The sequence below is a fragment of the Bacillus rossius genome, chromosome 12 (assembly GCF_032445375.1).
Source record: "Bacillus rossius redtenbacheri isolate Brsri chromosome 12, Brsri_v3, whole genome shotgun sequence".
Classification (NCBI taxonomy): Eukaryota; Metazoa; Arthropoda; class Insecta; order Phasmatodea; family Bacillidae; genus Bacillus; species Bacillus rossius.
Window position 1 is genome coordinate 5,472,090 of NC_086339.1, and position 20,852 is coordinate 5,492,941.

At 43.1% G+C, this 20,852-nt stretch overlaps 2 protein-coding genes across 3 annotated transcripts in view; one reads left to right on the plus strand and one right to left on the minus strand.

The window, feature by feature from the left end:
- Window positions 1-4,760, plus strand: part of LOC134537410 (uncharacterized) — a 188,263-nt gene extending 183,503 nt beyond the window's left edge. The window contains exon 24 of the mRNA XM_063377796.1: window positions 739-4,760. Within this exon, the coding sequence (XP_063233866.1) occupies window positions 739-2,802 (2,064 nt within the window). The 3' untranslated portion in view covers window positions 2,803-4,760. The remainder of the gene's footprint in view (window positions 1-738) is intronic.
- A 4,823-nt stretch (window positions 4,761-9,583) lies between these two features.
- The window catches only part of LOC134537435 (gelsolin, cytoplasmic), a 56,326-nt gene continuing 45,057 nt past the window's right edge, over window positions 9,584-20,852 (minus strand). The window contains exons 9-18 of one of the 2 annotated variants that reach the window (XM_063377862.1): window positions 19,355-19,369; window positions 16,114-16,251; window positions 14,717-14,834; window positions 13,590-13,849; window positions 13,023-13,161; window positions 12,695-12,789; window positions 11,533-11,901; window positions 11,016-11,126; window positions 10,342-10,467; window positions 9,584-9,884 (exon numbers count right to left, since the gene is read on the minus strand). In XM_063377862.1, coding sequence (XP_063233932.1) covers window positions 9,819-9,884; window positions 10,342-10,467; window positions 11,016-11,126; window positions 11,533-11,901; window positions 12,695-12,789; window positions 13,023-13,161; window positions 13,590-13,849; window positions 14,717-14,834; window positions 16,114-16,251; window positions 19,355-19,369 — 1,437 coding nt within the window. In that variant the 3' untranslated portion in view covers window positions 9,584-9,818. The remainder of the gene's footprint in view (window positions 9,885-10,341; window positions 10,468-11,015; window positions 11,127-11,532; window positions 11,902-12,694; window positions 12,790-13,022; window positions 13,162-13,589; window positions 13,850-14,716; window positions 14,835-16,113; window positions 16,252-19,354; window positions 19,370-20,852) is intronic. The other variant, XM_063377863.1, reaches the window with a different exon arrangement.

The following is a 20,852-nucleotide window of genomic DNA, read 5'->3' on the forward strand; positions in this document are numbered from 1 at the left end:
ATGAAAAATCAGCAAATTTAAACTGCATGCAGTACACAGTCCTAACTATGGATTTAATCTCAAATTGTTGAAATATTTCCTATGATTAAGTTGTGGTCTCCTACAGAAATGTTGGACGATTTTTTAACGACACATTTACTTATTTAATCATAGTTCTCATTCAAAATTAATAGATACTTAAGATAGGGGAATACATATCTCATTATCAAATCACTGGCTGTTTCGACCTAAAATAATTGGAGCTGTCTTTCTAATATGTATGGGAGCCTTACACCATAGTGTATTCTTAGAGTTGGCACCACTGTTTATTAGCAACATTCTGGAATACTACCTCAGTACGTCCTTACACGCCTTGATCTTAATTACTTTCTAATAACAGCTTCCCTTAAGATTATGAAATTATATTTTCAAGGTCATATTCTTGGGTAAATTATTTATTTCTAAGTTCTTTTTTAAGTTAAATATTAGGGAAGTAATAAAAAATGATTTATTTTTAAAGCATTATGCCTTATGTTATCTTTGGATTTCTAGCTACCAAAAATTAACTGGCTTGTGACAATCATTAGAAAAATTTTAAAATCATGAATAAAAACCGAACAAAGAACTTTTTTTTAACATCTTGTGAACCTTGGATAAGCAGGATATAGATGCAAGTAAATGTTTGTCTTGACGGCCATTTATAAATACAGGTCAGTTTATCTGCAGTAGGCTGTAGCGAGGTTTGTTCTTGCTCCACAGTCCATAAGGGAGGAGGACAAGCGCAAGGGGATGATCGGCACGCTGGGCAAGCCACTGCCGACCCAAGAGCGACTCACGCTGTACCTGCGCCAGCCGTCGGAGCAGAGCGAGCCGGCGCCGCCGAGGCAGCAGCGCCAGCGTAGCACGGAGCTGTCGGACGGCAGCCCGCTGCTGTCGCGCACGCAGCTGCTCAGCAAGTACCGCCACTCCGCGGACACGGCGGGCGACCTGCTCAGGTCCCTCGTCGCGGACAAGCCCGCGGAGGAGGAGACGCGGCCGCCCGTGCCCCGTCGCCTGCACCGGGGCCGCGAGGAGCCGGCCAGCATCAGCGACAAGGTGGAGATCGACTCGGACAACATAGAGACGCCCCCGGCCACGCGCAGGAACCTGCGCGAGGACTCGGCGCGCGGCAGGCCCGGCGCCACGGACTCCGCCCCCGGGAAGACGGAGGACAAGCAGCGCAGACACGGGGACGAGGAGGAGACCCTGGGCGACGGCCAGTTCGACCGGTTCTCGTCGGCGAGGCGGACCAGGCGCTACAAGAAGAACCAGGACAGCTCGGACCGGGAGTCCCACGGCGAGGAGTCGCCCGCCCGGCGAGCGGAGGTGGTCTCGCCGGAGCTGGTGTCGGAGAAGCAGGTGCTGCGACCCGCCGCGACTCACCGCGTGCAGTCGCACCCCGTCGCCGAGGACAAGGAGTCGCGCTTGAGGAAGTGGCAGGATCGCCTGAAGTACCGGGGACCGCCCGGGGACGAGAGAGACAGCGTGACGGAGGAGGCGGTGGCCCACATTGCCAGTGCGGGAGAGGAACTGCAGAACTTGGGGAAGACGACTCCACGGGTGCGAGACAGGGAGAGGGTGCGCAGCATGATCGACCCACGGCAAGTAGAAGAAGCCAAGCAGCTGGAGAGAAACAGGAGCTTCTCCCGTCGAGTGGAAAACAACTCCATCGAAGAGACTCCTACCACCACCATCACCGTAGGGGAAGAAAAACCTCTGGGCAAATCTCGCCTGAAAAGCGAGTTCATCCCCGAGATCAGAATACAGAGCTCAACTCCCGGCCACGGCAAGCTCAATCGAAGTGAACACGAACTGAACGACGAGGGTTTCGAGGAGACCCAGAGTCTCGTATCGGAGACGCCGAGCCAGGGCACGTCCTCCGGCGACGTGACGGACTCTGCTCGCAGGCGAGCCGGGTGGTTGAAGCGGGCCGACAGCAGCGGAAGCGGGGACACGAGCAGCGGAACGGTGCCCGTGACGCAGGCGTCACCCGCGTCCAAGCCCGGCGGCGCGCCAGCGAGCAAGACGGTGCCGGCTCGCAGGAGCATACCGGAGAGGTCCAACTCCACGAGGTCTGCCGGCAGGAGCTCCCTGGTGCACCGCTCGGCCAGCCTCAGGAAGACGGACTCCCAGTCCAGCGTCGGCAGCGGCGTGACGTCGGTGCCGAAGAGGAGGTTCGGGAGCGGCGTGGAGCGCTCCAACTCGAGGACCAGCCTGCGCAGCTCGCGCAGTTCCCTCAACAGCTCTACGTCGGTCAGCACGGTGAAGAACGCGCCTCCTCCGGCCTCGGGCCGCTCCGGCGCGGGGAGCCTCAAGGGCAGCAGCCGGCTGACGGGGTACACGTCGGCCATCAAGTCCCTCACCTCGAACCTGGCCCGGGAGCCGGCGGGCAAGTTCGGCTACCAGCGAGCGCCCGCCAAGAAGCCGCTGGTGCAGGTGCAGCCCAAGTCCCCGAGCGGGCAGAAGTCCGTGCCGGCGTCGCGCAGCTCCAGCAGCGGCAGCAGTATCGGGCCGACCGTGCGGCGGCCGCGCGTGGCGGGCGGCCTGAGCACGAGCTTCAAGGAGAACACGGCGAGCCCCGGCGCGGTGCCGGCGTCGCGCAGCTCTAGCAGCGGCAGCAGCATCGGGCCGGCACGGCCGCGCCAGGAGGCCAAGGAGACCCTGGGCGCGCGCCAGTCGCAGCGCGGCGTCAGCTTCATGCGTCCCACGGCGGCCAGCGCGGCCAAGGACAGCAAGGACGATCCGCCCGTGCGACTGCGCTCCTCCACGCGGCTGGTGAAGTAGCACGGCAGCAACAACCGGCGTGTTTCAAACACCACGTCTACAATTGAAACAATGATTTCATATAGAAGTGCAGTGCAAAAATAAGAGTGTTGTTTCTGGTTTGGAAGTGGTACGCATCAAGAAATACGCTCCGAGATCTATCGCAAAATCCGTCAGTGGTGCATACCAACCATGTGCCAGTATTAGTGTACTATGTTTTTTAATGTTATGACTTGCTGTATTCTTGCATGTGTGGCATACCAGTTAAAATAGAGTACAGTGTTTGGAAGTACAAAAAGTTGTAAATTTTTTAACAATGTTATAAATATTTTGAAACTTTTATTCAGGTGGTGGTCCATGGTTTTAACATTTCACATATTTGGCTAGCCTGAAAATGTTAACTGTTACATCATCAAATATTCTTTATCGTAGAAAAAAGATTTATATGATTTAAAACATAGCATCTATGTTGCCATAAAGATGATAGAGAAGGTAACCAAGTTACCATTTTACAAGAATTAATACAAAAAAATTTATATTTTAATAAACTATACTTATTATATTTTAGTGATTTTACAGTACCCATCTTCATAGTTTACCTTAGCAAATCAGTGTTTGTATTTATTGTAAAAGCACTGATCCATCATCGCATTTACAGACCAAAATTCACACTGTAATTATGTACTTACAATTTTTTTTAATTTTGTAAAAAAAAATCTATTTTAACATTTAATTATTTTTTATAACAATTTGTAATGTTTTTATTTTTGAAGATGTATTATTTTTTAAGATATTTGTTTATACAATTTACAAATGTTAACAAGACTAAAATGTAATGTAGGTACACTTACATCTTCCTGCAAGACAAACCTATTCATGAAGACATGGCATTGGATTCTGGAAGACTTGCCAAAGTACGCTGTTATGTTGGTTTGATGTAACATTGTCTAGTCATCTTCATCTTGGAGAGTTACATTTTCTCTGTCTCCATGCCAATGTAAATGTGTTTAGCTTTACTAGTTCATTTCTTTGCCAATCTCATGTGCACATCACTTCTTAAACTGTTAACGTTAATTTACAGTTTGGTTTTCACCATAGCATAGGTTGTCATCTTAGTGTCAGAAATACTTGGCAAGTTTTCTTGAATATAAATTTGATATAAATGCTAACAAAATGTATGTAACTGCTAAGTGCATGTTGCAAATGCTGGAGAAAGAATGTAAGGGTAGTGATACTTTCCTCTCTCTCATGCAGATCAGTAATAAGTCGGTTTTTTTACAAATAAATCATTGTGAATTTCACTAAAGAATGCATTTCCTGCTTCAGTTTAATAAAAGTAGAAAACAAGGATCAAACAAAAATCATCAAACAAACATTTAACATTGGGTTTGTTGCAGACGGAAATAATATAATTTTAACGCTCCATGTAGAGCTGAATATTTTAAATATATTTGGATTTTAGATATTATTCTAATAAAACTGATTTTTAAAACAATTCAAAAAATATATTATACAAGTTAAAAAAAAAAATTAATCTTGACACTTTCAAAACTTAATGTATTTGAAAAACATTTGAGTTCCCGTTTGTGGCTGTTTTTGCTTTTGAAACACAGGGTTTTTAACTTCTAATGTTAAATTATAAACACTTACGAATGCCAGTGGGTTGGTAGCAGAATGCCCGATGCAACACACCCAGTGCTTCAGCTCAGTGGAAAAGGCTGTAGCCACACAGACTTAGTTAACGCTACTGCGATCAGGTCACCTTGCATCAGCATCCGTAAGCTGCATGAGGAGAGAGAGGAAACGTGGAAGAACTGTGTACAGCAAACAGAAGGTAGATTTAGAAAGTTTTATGTACAGCTATTTGATTGTGAATTGTATGCCGGGCATTTTATAAATTGTCTGTAGTTGCAGATAAAATACAGTTTTTATACCTTTATGAATTTTCAAGATAAAGTGATGCATTTTTCTGTAATAAACTCAGCATTTCATTTGCAAACTAGATAACATACATCCTTCCTTAATTAATTGTATAGTAATATATCACGTGTGTATGGCCTCCCAAAACTGGTAAATAAAAATGAGGAATTTTGTTGTTATTGATAGGTAAAAGTGGTATAAAATTTTGTCAAAAAACTGATTAGCAGTATTAAAAATCGTAAAAAATATTATGTTAAAGAAGTTTTATTATTGAAGATTATTTTTTGATTGAATTTCTTATTAATTTTAGAATAGCTTAATAAATCAATGAAACAAAACAACTTAGTGTAGAATGTATTTATATCCAAGTGACTTTAGTGCACATGGCCCAAAATTGTGTTGATAATTTATTTTATATGTACAAAATGTTCCCTCTTATGCTTGAAATGGTTGGCCTGTATCATTAGCCTGCAGTTACAGGATTAAAATTGTTCTACACCTGTTCATTTTTATCTCGAAACACATTCAAAATATTGATAAAATGAAGCATGTCCATTTAAATAATGAGCCAGTATAGTTTCAATGTTGCTGAGTTTTTAAAACCAGTACACACGTTGGAAAATATCTCGCCGTATGACGAAAATGTCGGCTCGCTGTCCATGTTTGAAATCTGTACTCACAGTATACTACAAAAGTTTGCAACACAAACTGTGGCAGATGTCAGCAATGAGCCCTTCTTTCAAAACATTGGAAACTTTTTCTGCAGTGCAAATAACCTTCTAGAAAATTCCTTCTTGATAACAGTGTTGATAAGAGGAAGGTGGTTTTGACGCGGCTACAACACAGAAGCCAAACAATTCCAGGCAATGACCGAAATAGCCTGCAATCTTTATTAATCTAACAAATTCTTAACTAAAATGTGTTTGTAAAGGACAGGAATAATGCAGTTTTACATGTTCTTTCTTAATGAATGTGCTATTATTTAAAAACATTAAAATAATACAAATTGTAACTTACAAGGTGTGTGAATTTGACAGATTCACTGAATAGTAAATTGATCAAAGTTGAACGAACAGGAAATGAGATGATGTAAAAGTTATTTCGTACTACACGTTTCCAACTCAACTGCTGTACAAACACAAATAATGCCCGAATGAAATGCGTGGAAACTAGTGTTATTTTATTATTAATTTTTTGCTGCTGAATTTTCCAGTGTACGAAGAACAAATTTTTTTACTCTGTACAGGAAATTAAATCTCTTACTCGTAGTAATACAATGTAACATTTATATTTTATAATTACCTATTTACAGGGGCCTGAACTCTGATAAGGCCAAATTACACAAGTAAGATGTAAGTTATTGTGTATCATGTTAATCATCGCTACCCAGTATTCCACCCACTGAGTCATGGCTAGTGGCCAGGAACAGAGATGTACACACGGGGAGATATATCCCCAGTTCCCCCCCACTCCCTCAAAATCTTTAAAATATATATATTTTTTCCCCACCAACAAAAGGAAAGAATCTGAATACAAACAGTGAGAAAAGTTGTTATATTTCCCCCGCCCCTCCCCAAATGAGATTGTGCGTACGCCCGAGGCCAGGACTACCAGTGAAGTCGGAGCTCTTCATCTGGCTGCACGCATCAATGACAGTCGAAAATGAACCTTCTTGAAGACCAGGTAAGAATCTAGGCTCCACGTACGAGTCACGCACTGGTGGGGCCTCTGTACCCTTCTCCTCAGCGTCCAGGGAGCACGTCAATCATATACTGTCCATATTCAAACACACAATAGAAAATAACAGAGCTGAAAACCTATTCAGACAAGTTATTGCCTGGTTGATTAATGTTAAAAACTGTCTGGTATCCCTACATGTGTTCGGCAGGTACCATATTTTATTATAAAGTAGATGAATTGGTAAACTTCTACACCATGACTCTGGTAGAATGAATAAAAAGACTAGCAATCAAAGCCATTTGTTCAAACAAGTATTTGAATTCATAAAATGAGTAATTTAAAGCTAATATACTATATTTTATACATTTATAACTTCCTGGTCAGATGCTTGTAGCAATCTGTTGGCAGTGTTAGAATATACTGCCACCTCCTCCTTGTTTATGACTCCCTGGTAGAATAAGTGGAAAAACTGGCAAATAAAGCTATTTCACTCGTTTGTGACAAGTGCTGCCATCTGTCGGCAGTGCTAGAAATTACCGCCACCTCCTCCTTGTTTATGACTTCCTGGTAGAATAAATTGGAAAACTGGCAAATAAAGCTATTTCACTCGTTTGTGACAAGTGCTGCCATCTGTCGGCAGTGCTAGAAATTACCGCCACCTCCTCCTTGTTTATGACTTCCTGGTAGAATAAATTGGAAAACTGGCAAATAAAGCTATTTCACTCGTTTGTGACAAGTGCTGCCATCTGTCGGCAGTGCTAGAAATTACCGCCACCTCCTCCTTGTTTATGACTCCCTGGTAGAATAAATTGGAAAACTGGCAAATAAAGCTATTTCACTCGTTTGTGACAAGTGCTGCCATCTGTCGGCAGTGCTAGAAATTACCGCCACCTCCTCCTTGTTTATGACTCCCTGGTAGAATAAATTGGAAAACTGGCAAATAAAGCTATTTCACTCGTTTGTGACAAGTGCTGCCATCTGTCGGCAGTGCTAGAAATTACCGCCACCTCCTCCTTGTTTATGACTCCCTGGTAGAATAAATTGGAAAACTGGCAAATAAAGCTATTTCACTCGTTTGTGACAAGTGCTGCCATCTGTCGGCAGTGCTAGAAATTACCGCCACCTCCTCCTTGTTTATGACTCCCTGGTAGAATAAATGGAAAAACTGGCAAATAAAGCTATTTCACTCGGTTGTGACAAGTGCTGCCATCTGTCGGCAGTGCTAGAAATTACCGCCACCTCCTTGTTTATGACTCCCTGGTAGAATAAGTGGAAAAACTGGCAAATAAAGCTATTTCACTCGGTTGTGACAAGTGCTGCCATCTGTCGGCAGTGCTAGAAATTACCGCCACCTCCTCCTTGTTTATGACTCCCTGGTAGAATAAATTGGAAAACTGGCAAATAAAGCTATTTCACTCGTTTGTGACAAGTGCTGCCATCTGTCGGCAGTGCTAGAAATTACCGCCACCTCCTCCTTGTTTATGACTCCCTGGTAGAATAAATGGAAAAACTGGCATTTAAAGCTATTTTACTCGTTTGTGACAAGTGCTGCTATCTGTTGGCAGTGTTAGAATATACCGCCACCTCCTCCTTGTTTATGACTCCCTGGTAGAATAAATTGAAAAACTGGCAATTAAAGCTATTTCTCTAGTTTTTGACTAGTGCTGCCATCTGTTGGTAGTGTTAGAATATACCACCACCTCCTTGTTTATGACTCCCTGGCAGAATAAATGGAAAATTGTTTTTAGCCGACGATGGCTTTGCCTCTAAAATCTTACATTTTGTGGGATTTACATGTTTATTAAATAAGTAAAAACAATTTTTTACATGTTTATGAGTCAGTTGGAGCCATTATATTTGGCAGTAATAAACTTATTTCAACAGCATAAAATAAGCTAAAATTGATAATTGTAGGTGCTGCAAAAGTATGGGGAAAAAATTTTAAATGTATTAAAAAATTATCTATTTTTATAATAAATTTTTACTTTACTTATAACCATTGATGTATAACGAATCACAATGGGACATGACTTATATATCCCTTTAATTTCTACAAGGCAACTGTAAGTTAAGCATGAAAAATATTTTAATCATTCATGAAAAAAATTAGAAAATAATCCTGTATCTAAGAAGTTGGCTAAGTATCCAAGGTATTTATTACCAACATTGATATGATAAGTCACAAGAAAGAAATTTTAGATCTCTCCAAAAATATGACAATTCAACTTTTAACTCCACAACGGACCTTGGGTCTGCATCAACTTCGGAAAGTTGTTTGAAGCTCTTTGGGATCTTAGCCCTCCAAACCACCACACAAGTTTTGATCCATTCTTTTACTATTATAAATCTCCGTACCATCAATCTTCACAGGCAAATTGATAAAATTTCAACAAAGAGTATTTCAACTGTGGTCAGAGATGATGGAAAATATAATTTTTCAATGTATGTACTTTATAGGATTTCTTGTAAGTTCTCAGCATTCATATTAGCATTTATAAATTTTTCAAGCATTTCAAGATAATTTGCTGATTGTTCCAGAGATTATTTTTTTCCAATTAATAATATTTTAAATTTTTAACAACCAAAATGTTGATCATTAAGACTCATCGCCGCTGTTCGTCTCTTCCTCCACCTGTGCTTGGAGACACCAGCGACCTCTAACTTCAAGAGTGTGCTTGCCCATGCGACTTGGGACACGTGAATGGACGTTTGTCTTAGTGCTTACTGCTTCCCACCAGCTCAAAGGTTAATCGCTCCCTGTACCCAGATGTTCCCCCTTTATCTGTTTTCAGACGCCTTTCTTTTCTGCAGCATTATGCGGCTGTCACAACTTGAAGAAGACCAATCCCTTTATATTTTATTTTCACTCAACTCCGTTGGCATGTAAGGGCAGTATACAGTATGTGTCTGGGATCCAGGTTAGGCTAGGTTTCATGGTCTTTGAGTTTTGCATTGGGAATTGTCTCGACTTGCCTTTTACCAAACACCCCCCCCCCCCCCCCCCCCCCCCCCCCCCACCACAATTAAGACCCCTGAATGAGATGTTAAGCAGGCACAGTATTCTCGGGCGCACCTCTCTTGACACTGCTGCATTGCGACGTCGCCAATGAAACATTTTCCTAGGAGGAGAGCAACAGAGTAGAGGGCCACGTATCTTGGAAGGTATGTCGAACTGCTAATGTTCTTAAATGATAATATTCAATTTGTACATGGTAGACAAACTTTATTTAAATTCTGGATAAACACTATACATTTTAAGAATATACTTGCATGACTTTAATTTAAGGCACAAAAATTCATAACTCTGTTATTTTCTGTATTTCATGACAAAATTGTATACATATTCAAAGAACATGATACCATCAGCACAATAAAATTTCAATCAAAATGCCTTCTTTTTATAATGTTCAAACCTATGTACTAACATAAACAGATTTTCAGTCTTCAATGAGTGCATTTGCTGCAGCAACCTTTAGCTTCAGTTCTTCGTACGATGGCAACGACTGTAACGCAATCAATAACCACATGATACATCTCATTCATTCAAAACACACATATCAGGACCAGCAATGGATGTTTTTAACAAATATGTATATAACAAAAGGTATTCATAACAATTTACACTTAGGTAACACAAAACTTGTTACATAGTTTATGAAGTGTTTACAAACATCATTTTATTTTCTATTCGTCTTAGAACTTCTCAGCTGTTAAAACTTAAAAATAAAGTGCAGAAGAAGTCAACAGCTACGGTGCATTGAGAAAAGTACAACAAATGTAAAGGTGCAGAAGTATATTAGCTCAGCAGGTATACAGATGTTACCCCTCCGGGCATATCCCACATGCACCAACGCTGAATGCTGGAGTTAGTGCGCAGAGAGCAGCGCTGTTAGAGGCACGCGCCGAGAGAGAAGCGAGAAGAGACGGACAGGCCCCTGGGCTCCGCTACTGGCCGCGTACCTCCCAGAGGGCGGGGTCCCAGGAGGCGAACAGAGACGTGAAGCTCTGTGGCTCATCGCCCTGCTTCACGGTGATGATGAGGTTCCGGTCGTGACTGCGCTCACTGGGGTCCGTCTTCAGGTACTCCTGCGGACACGTCACCTTGGCGACACTCGCACGCACGGCATCCCCGCCTACCGCTACCCAGTCCTGTGTGGTTACATTGATGCTCGTGTAGAGTGCACGCACTTAGTCGAACATCGATATCGATAGCTCGCCGAATGCATGCACTGTGTGCTTTCTGTCTCGTGCCCAGTAAACTATATTTGACAGCCTGCACTCTTTCGTGGTTAGTGTGTACTATGATAGTTCCGGGTCACATATGGTTACTGTTTTGTTTTTATATTTTAAGTCAAATGAAATATTATTTTTTTTTTGCATGGCTAATCAATTTAAATTTTGTTTGTTCTTTTGTATACCTTTTTTTTAAATCAAACGTACTCTTCACGCAACATGTTTTGTTTTTATGAAAAACTTAACACAAACAAAAATGCTTTCCTCGCATAAAAATTGCACCCTTACTTTGTGAACATGATTTAGCATAAAAAGTGTGACGGTCATGCGATAAAAGACGGTAAAGTGGGTTAAAGGGGTTGAGGAAAGCAACTGGGTTTCCCTCGTGTGGGTGCACTGACCTCGGCCATCTTGAGGGACTGCTGCTGCTCCTCGGGCGAGGACTTGGCCCCCACCCACACGTACACCTCGTCCCCCGAGTCCAGCACCATGATGTCGTCCCCGTCCAAGTCCTGCGCAGTCGAGCCGTCAGCACGTTACTCCCCGCGTCATCACTCAACCTGCACCTCAGAAGTGTAGAGACCGTGATGATTTTCAGTGGCAGAACAGTTGTTCTTTGTGTGGGATAACACTGAGATTGAATTGCGCCTTCACCTAGGATGTGCAGTAAGCCACCGGTGAACACCTTGGACACTAAAAGTGTTTGGGCGTAGTGCTAGAATGTGTGGTGGTTTGTATATTTGAATTTGGCGCCCTCGATCGTGAGTGCGCCACTGTGGCGGCCGTCGTGTTCAGCAGTGCCATCTGTAAATAGTTTCGTTAGTCTTTTACAGTTTCTCCATGTTGCTGGGCGTCATGCAGCTAAACTATTAGTTTCAATTCAGTTTTGTGAACAAAAAGGATGGAAGCGGGACTCGCCTGTTGCCTGTAGTCGTCTATCTCCTCGACGCGCAGCTTGCCCCAGGCGGAGATGAAGCAGTGGAACAGTCTCGGCCCGAGCGCCGGAGTCTCGTTCGCGTGGCTCTTCTGGTAGTCCGCCCGCCCGCCGAGGGCCGCCCAGAACTCCTCAGGCTCCTGCCCCTCTGCCACGGTCACCGCCTCGTTGTCCGGGGACACCAGGGCGGCCGCGTTCGCCCCGAACTCCTTCTCCTCGTCGATGGCGGAGGCTCCGATCCAGAGGTAGGTGGTGCCGGGGGTCTCCAGCACGAACACGTCGTCCGAGTTGAGGGAGGCCGCCACCTCGGGCACCTGGACCGCTCGCACGTCGTCCGGACACGTGCCCTCGACCTGGGGCAACCATCACCCACGCTGCACGCTCAGTCACGTGCCCTCGACCTGGGCAACCATCATCCACGCTGCTCGCTCAATCACGTGCCCTCGACCTGGGGCAACATCGTCCACGCTGCACGCTCGGTCATCAGCCCTCGACCTGGGCAACCACCGTCCACGCGGCTCGCTTGATCACGAGCCTGCGGGCTGCTCCAGTCGGGGTGCGCACACATTCGCTCGTTTCATATTCACATTTATAACTTTTATTTAAGATACATTCACACTAATGTGATCAAGTACTTGCAGGTGGTACCCACAGGAGGACTCAACGCAGAATGAACACACACTTCGGTGCAACTGCACTGATAGCTTGTCCTGCTAAAAAAAAAATGTTGAAACTATTCCAATAACGTCTCTCCTAGTGTGTAGCCACATGTGAGTACTTGTGCTTCTGTCCATTTGTGATTTCAATCAGTTGTTTGGTAATTTTTTTACCTTTAGAAGGTAACCTAATGTATAATATTGAGAAATATGAATAGAGCATAACAAAAAATTATTAATCTCTATGGCTGGGGTATTGAAATATGATAACTAACTCACTCTTCCTATGAGTATGCCAGCATTTGTAGTAAGTTCATAAGCTCTGAAGATAGACTAATCGGAAAGGAAAGTGCAAGTGGTAAAATCATGATCGATATGACAAACAAACATCTCGACAGTTCAAAAATCTGTTGCGTGGAGCTATTAAAATAGTAAATGTTCAGCACATTGCAAGATGTATTCTCTCAGCTGGCAGCAGTGATTGACTCACATGGAACAAACGCGTGCCATCAACGTCGTAGGTGTCGTGATCTTTCAAGTTGCGGAATCCACTAGCCTTGCCGCCCATGAAGATGATCATTTTGCCTGCAACACACAAGTAATTGCAAACCTTTAGAACTACTGCTATTTAAATATTTATATCCTTCGACTAACCAACTACGCCGTAGTGAATGTTTTGTGAGCAAGTGCACATGATGTACCCCGTCAGTGAAACGGGGGAACGGAAAATGCCACATCCCGATAATGCTCAGGAATTACGAGTATAATGACTGCACAAGGATGGTTTGAAGAGTGAACACCCGTGTGTTCTGACGAACCTTTGAAGATGCGCAGGAAGTGTCTGGGCTCATTGCCCTGAGTGACGCGCACTTGCACAGCCTTGCCGTGCAGCTCGTTGTCCAGGCGTACTGCGTGCAGCGCGGACGCCGCCTTCTCGTCCTGCGTGCTGTCTTGGCCCTGCATGGTTTCACAAACACTTCACTTTCTTGCCATCATTCACTAATAGAGTCTAAGGGCTAAGGACACGGCCAACTGTCCGGTCAGCTGAGTGAGCTAGGGGCGATGCTGGGAGGGGTAGCCTCGGCCCCTTTACATAGCAGAGGCGCCAACAGCTTCCTCGATTACATACATGTAGTATGCTTTTCCACGCCCCAGGGCAGAAGGGCCTTATGGCTAGGAGCACTGGGTTAACATAACAAAAGCATAGTCTACCCATGTCATTCACTCAACTTAAGAGCCCACATACTTCCATCTTTCCCGTTTATTTTTCGGACCAAACCAAACACAACCCAGTTGATCCTGGGTTTTTTTTTCTGGGGTAAACAATGCAAAGATGTGATAACAACTGACATGATTTGATAACTGGACGTGGGAGCCCGACGCACCTGCCAGAAGTAGAGTATGTATTTGTCGCGGTTGTCCTTGCGGTAGCTGTACTTGACGACGTAGGAGTCCCCGCCGAAGAAGAAGCCGTGCGCGCGGGGCTCCACGGGGGCCAGCTCGAAGTCCTGGACCCGCCACACCTGCACCTCGCCGCTGCCGTCGTCCGGCATGAAGCCGAAGGCGTGGCCGCAGTGCTTGGCCAGGAGACGCAGCTTGCCCGCGTGCAGGCAGCTGGGGTCGAAGTCCGGCTCCGGCATGCTGGCTGCCGACACACGCACGTCTCCTCAAGTACCAACTCTATCTTCGCGACGGGGAAGCACTACTGCAATTCAGGGGTTGATCCGGGCAGACATCTCGGGATGGGCTACATTTGCAAAACATGACTTAAATGTGTCGGTGATCGGCCTTTGAACATGAGCTAATCAGCGAGTTATAAAACACTGTTTTGCATGTATTGAAATTTGTTTGGCTGGTTAGATAAGCAATAAGCTCAAATTGCTCTGATCGAGCCAACTATAATTAGTAAGCACAGGTAAGACGCACAGTCTGCAGATATAAATAACCTCTCTCTCTCCTTCCATCACGACTGCCAAGTCCCAGATTATCACCTGTGAGTGAGTCATAAAGTCTACTGTACAGCCTTTGTAATGTCACATTGTTTTCCCATTGAATTCACCCAAACATTTTTAACACTGCAGCTCGATAAGCAGGGTTCTGCTAATTCCTTCACAAGATCAAGTAGCAAGGTGCAAACTTGTTTTACAATTATTGTCAATACTGATAGCCAACTTCATCTTGGAATTCTGAAAACAATGGTATAAGTGCATTTTAAATTTTATTCCTTTAAATTTAAAATCAATGTGTTAAAAAAGTTTGTGTCATACTAAAAGTAATAAGCATGAAATATTTTTTTAATGACAGTATCAATTGATTCTTGACTGTGACAAAAATTACATAAATTTACTTGTTACACTTCTTTTTAAGCAATATGTATTTTGTCTTCAGATTTCCTTGCAGCACGTCATTTATAACTAACGGAGGACATCATGAGCAGTGAGAGGCAGTGAGAGGCAGTGAGAGGCAGTGAGAGGCAGTGAGAGGCAGTGAAAGGCGGCGGCTGGTTCCGTACCTGCAATCTGCTCGAGAGTGTAGACGCGCCCCAGCCCCACCTGGTCCGCCGCCTCCCTCCAGCCCTTGAAGTACTGCTTGAAGGCCGACGGCTCCGCCCCCTCCACGATCCTTTGCACCTGCGCACACAGCGAGACTCATCCGGCCATCCCTGCAGCTTCCGGCAACGAAGCAACTGTTGTTGTTGAACCATCATGGCGGTAAGTTGTGCTATCGTGCACGCTTGCTGCCAAACGAGTTGTTTTCAAGTGCATCATCATATATTGTGTCGTTTTTATCTGGATTTTACAGTCTCGTACGTCTCTAGACAAAACATTTGGTCCTGGCCACCCTGCGTCTGCCTCGCGTCCCGTCTGCACCAATACCTTGTTTTATTGCATAGTCATCGCACTCACGCATCACTACACCAAGATTTGGAGAAAAAAAATTCTCACATTAAGATCTCATGATGTTTTTTGGTCCCGCTGTTACATTCAAAGCGCTCTGTGTAGGTAGTAGACACGGCAGGATAAAGCACCGTGCAACAGTAATAGGTTGTCAAGTTGCTGTCAGGCAGTCTGGTACATATAAAAGGAAAATACAGTAATTAAAAATTACAGTAAAACTCGTTTGAGATGTGCCAGCTCAAAACGATTTCCAGTCCAATATGGTCAAATGTTTCAATCCCGCTATTAAAGACGAGTTATATTTTTCCATGGAAGAAGTTTCCAATAAATTTCTTTTCCTTTTTAAAACTATGTATTTTAAATTTGAATCTTTCTGATATTACTGCTTACTTATTTAATATAGGATTCGAAGTTGTCCGATGTGTAAATTTTCTTTTAAAGACGTTTTCAAACATTATCTGTTCGTCTTCATCGTCAATGTGTACCGCTTATAAAAACGTAGCCAGCGCTAGTTGGCATCATTCATTTTTGGTTACGTTGGTGCCCACATAGAGTGCGCATCCGTAGTCGGATATTGATAGTTCACCGACTGCATGCAACATGCGCTCTCTGTGTAATGCTGAGTAAACTATATTTGATAGCGTGTTTAGTTTGTACTACAATGATAGTTATGTGTTAGTTCCAGCTCACGTTCGGGTCACAATATTGTTTTTCTATTTAAAGTTGAAATATGTTTATGTTGCATGACATAATAATTTACAATTGTTTGGTTTGCTTTTGTATAGTCTACTATTTAAATAAATGTACTTTCCATGAATAGGTTTTTTTTTTATGAATACCTTTACCTCAATAAAAAAATTTTCCTGCGTAAAAATCGCACCCATACTTTTTCAAACTTGATTTTAGTATCAAATGTGCGTCAATGGTGCGATAAACATGGCGTTCTTGTTTCTGCACGCGACTAAAAAAGTGCTAGAACTTCTACTGAGACAAGACCCAGTGCGCAGCTCACCTTGGTCCAGGCGGGGTAGTTGTGGGACGCCAGGAACTTCTCCGCCCGCTTCATGGCCTCCACCTTCTCCTGCTTGGTGCACTGCCGGCCAATCCACACGAAGATGCCCGACGTCACCGTGTCCAGGATGAAGCAGTCCTGCCAACATCAGCCACCGACCCTCGCACCGTCTCTCACACTGCACTCTCAAAACGTTTTCCACTAAAAAAAACAACAAAAACTAACATGAAATAGGAACTAGAAGATTTTTTAAAAATTAATAAAAATTTTTTTATAAATTTATGAAGAAGAAGATTAAAATATTAAAAAACAATAAATTTAATTAGTCAAATAATCAGAACTACTTAAGAAAAAAATTTATATTTTATGATTTGAGACTGAGGAATCAACGACTACATTAAAATTATAATAACTTCCTCGGTATATATGTTTATTATTATTAACAAATTAGTAAATTTCGTAACACACCTTAGTTTTTTTCAGAATCGTCTTCTCTTCAGTCCGATGAGACCTCCAACAAGTCGCACATGTTGAGTAACGAGCTAACAGGTTTTAGGCAACATGCATTACACCGATAAATGCAGAGCGAGTAGCAGGCAGTCCCAAGAATAAAAATTTGCTTACTGCTAGTCAAGGCTGTTCAGTGTGGCTATAATTAGTAAAAAAAATAACTGTGGAACTTGCTTTAGCAGAAATGAGAGAAAAGCTCAACAATTACAAGTTAATATGTAAAATTGTCTACTTAATTGGGTTTTAAATATACAACAACTAAAGTGGTATCAAGTGACCAAGATCGGCCAGAATTGGTGCGACAACAGGAGATGTGCAATAATTAATTCTGTAACAGGAGCAGCAAAGGGCAGAGTTGAGCTAATGACAGTCAATACCGAGAGGAATATTTATTTTCCAGATCGTGCACATTATCAAGGTGAAAGTCCCCATTTACTTTCAGTTATATTCCCATGCTGTCACAAGCAGTGACTAAAGTGAAGTGAAAGAAGTAAATTAAAATAGTATGTACTTTACAAAGCAGAGAGTATACTCAGAGTTAGTATTTACATACTAGTTTATGATATTATAATTTTATAATAAAAAAAAAGTAAAGCCATTGAGTGTACTATTTTTAATTGCACTATTCTGTTCTTTAGTTTCTGCACATGAAACAGTTAATATGAGGATACTTGCTACAGAAAATAATGTAATTGTTCAAAGTACGTGAAAGATCAAGAGTTATAGAAAAATGTAGGGAAAAAACAAGAATTCTTACTAAAATCAGGAATTTTAAACACAACTGTTTACATGTTCATGCAATTTAACAGGATTGAAATGCCGGCCAGAAGAAAGTAAATATACAATGTGTTAATGTGGTTCCCATTAAGATGATTTTTTTTTCTTAAAAGTTTAATATGTAGGTATTGAGGGTTGGTTAGAAGCACAGTTGTGGCACACCTGCAAGCGAGACCAGGACCGCGACAGCCTCACCAGAGTGCCACCCCGCGATCCGAGTTCGACTCCCGGAGCACCGCGTCAGCGTGCACGAGGCAGTCTACTAGCTGATGGCCGTAGCGGGGGGGAGAGGGGCTGAAGAACTGCATTTCCATCGCAACTTCACTGGATAAAATGGCAGTTTGGGGAAAATATTAAAATAATATCCCCCAATAGATTGTGAATCCACACTTTCCCTCCCACCCTTTCACAGGCTTCCACAACTACAGCTGCTGAAGACTTGAAGGAGTGGTTAAGTTTTAAAGTACAGAGGAGGATATACCACGTCAGGCAGTCAGTGCATCACGACTACATTAAAATAATATGCAGAATTAGTCAATTACTAAAAAATTTTACTCTTACCTATATAACACTATACCACTAATTCGCAATCAAAAACCACATTAATCACACACAATTATGTACAAAACCAAATTTAATAACGTCCATAAAAATGTACATTTATACTTTCTCGAATTGGTGCTAAATACAGGCTCGAATAACTGCAATAGAATATGAGAAAAATTCTTAGCATCTAACTATTTAATTTGATCCAATTACTTAAATATATTTGATAACACAACACAAGGGCTATATTGCACCAATATACTTTCCCCTCTAAAATTACTAGACTTTATTTTATGCCCTAATGCACTAAAATCAAAATTTTACAATAAGGATAAAAAATTAAACATTCAATACAACAAAATACAACTTCATGCACTAGGATGCGAACCGAGAGACTACGCCTGGCCATGAACCCGCTGAAGTCCCAAGCATGAACCCAGTTGCAACCAGTGTGTTAGTGAGAGACCAGCATTATGTCCCGCGCAGGCATGTTCCCCCGCTACCGGCAGCACGGCGCCCGCGCGCCTCACGGGGCTGCAGACAGCCTTACACGCACCACCCGCGCCATGCACTAATGAAGGAGGAGCCAGTGACCTTCACTGTCCAGTGGCCACCACTCGCAGGCTGAAGTGGCAACGTAGTTACCGCTGACTGCATTGCAGCAAAGTGCACACTGTGGTTACCTCAGCGACACGTCCACATCAACATACGACGTCTCGGCATGCTACAGAGGACACTCCAGGGTGACACCACCAGAAAGGCAGCCCAAAGTGGGCCCCGAACCACCCAACTCAATACTCATCCATCCTAGAGCTAGGCCAGACATCGTTGGCACGAAGCACGGATAGAAACGACCCTAGCGTAACTAGCATTCTTGATAGCTTCTACCCACGGCACGTGCCATCAAACATTTTGAAACTCTGCCTCAAAGCAATCCAAGCACAAGCTCCATCTACGTAACTTAACATTTATTGTCCTTTTGGATTCGTAACGTCTTTTTATTAGTGTTTTTTTTCATCGATCATTACTTATGATATTTAGGATTGTGATCAGTGTTAAGAACACATATAGCAGTCATTGTTAAAAAACTAGACCAATTTGTGAATTCATCTACCGTTATGCTGTTCTCTGCAGACCTGTTCAAATTCAAACCAACAGCAACATCGCTAACTTTGCGACAAGGAATTGGAAGGGCTGTTATGTCGCTGTCGCGTCAAGGCTCCAGAGCCCACTGGAACGCGCCGGACAGCCGCTGCCTAAATCGACAGGTGGTCCGTGCCTCGATGCTGGCCCAACTATCCCTCAAACAACTGCACACGGGCGTGCGTGCAAGGCTATCTGCCGGAGACTGCGCGGGCGACCGCTGGTTAGCAGACCCTGAAATGCGGCAAAGTATGTGAGTTCCTACCTGAGCTCCGAGATCCTGTATCGGGGAAAACAAAAATCAATTAGTGGCAGCCATGCACTTATCTGCTCGGCAGCAAACATTCCAACACACTTGTTAACTTCACGTCAAGTGCTGGACACTCATTCCCCATTACGTAACAAGTGCGTTGGAATATCTCGCCGAGTGCATGTCAACAAGTCAACAAGTCAACAAGTCAACAATAGTAACTACAGCTTACTGTCTAACTACCATCTCAGAGAAGACAGTCATCATGCTAAAAGAGTAAGTTCATAAACTACAAGCAAAAAAATTTGTTCACACACCTTTAAAAGTTTGAACACATGCAAAGCCTAGAGTGATTGTTTCTGAATGCCAACTGAGAACACAAACAAGAGAACATCTCACACACTATATCACTACCTGCAGTCACTGCACAGAATACAGTTAACAGTTATTACACCAGGTGGCCATTAAATCTTTCCAACGTAAGAACTGTTTAGTTTTACAAAGTAACTATCATAGTCACAGATGCATGGTTTGTGGCATTTGAAAAACACATAGACCTATGCAAGGCTTTGGCAAAGTGAATCAATTGAAGCTCTTTTCAATGTTCGATTTGATTTCGCCAGGAAATTTGCTATTTGTTTTATTTGGAGCTTCGGTTGTGATGCAGAGCTTCGCGTCCATCATGTAGCTTCTCGTTTGTTGCAAAACTTTAAAACATTGAAAGCCTAAGATTTGGTCATGAAAATATTTAGTTTTTTTGTTTGAATAGAGTTGGTTACACAAAAAAAAAAAAGGCACTCTGTTTTTATGAATGATGTTATATATATAGGGCCCAATTGGTTAACCAATTGATCAGTTGAACCATTACAAACATTACGCAATTTTTTTTTTTTACTTCAATCGTGGTATTTTGTAAAAATAAGTGTAATACCGAGAACAATATTCGCTATCAATTCAACTTCGCTAGTATTTTAAAAATTCAATTTGATATTCGCTTCATGTAAAAAAAAAACTAGACATTTCTTGAAAGGTGGGTTGGGCGCGATGGTCCGACACCCTTGCGATCAACACCGCCAGCTAGATAGTATAGATTCTTGTTATGTTAACTATTGTTCACAGCACCTGCAGCACTTGGGGCGGGGATGTCGGGGGAAGGAGAGGGCGGTCTCTCGACAGCGGACGTCCCAACCCGGCTCAAACAAAGGGATTGGAGTTCCTGGTTTTATCCACTGCTACGGTAGATTCACTGCAATGATTCTTGTTCTCTGTTATTAGTTTTCTGTTCTATCATTTTTTTACTGTCATTGTATTTATTTTCTATCTGTATAATTTTATACTAGTGCTCAAATTATACGTCTGCACTTGTTCTGCAGGTATGAGGCGCTCTCACCTTTCACGTGTTGGCCAATCGCAGATGTGCCTACCTGTTGCGGATTCCCCTCAGGTAATGCTTGCCGGCCCGTGGTACTGACACATGGGAGTGTGCTTGTATCTGCTGTGACCTACGTGTGTC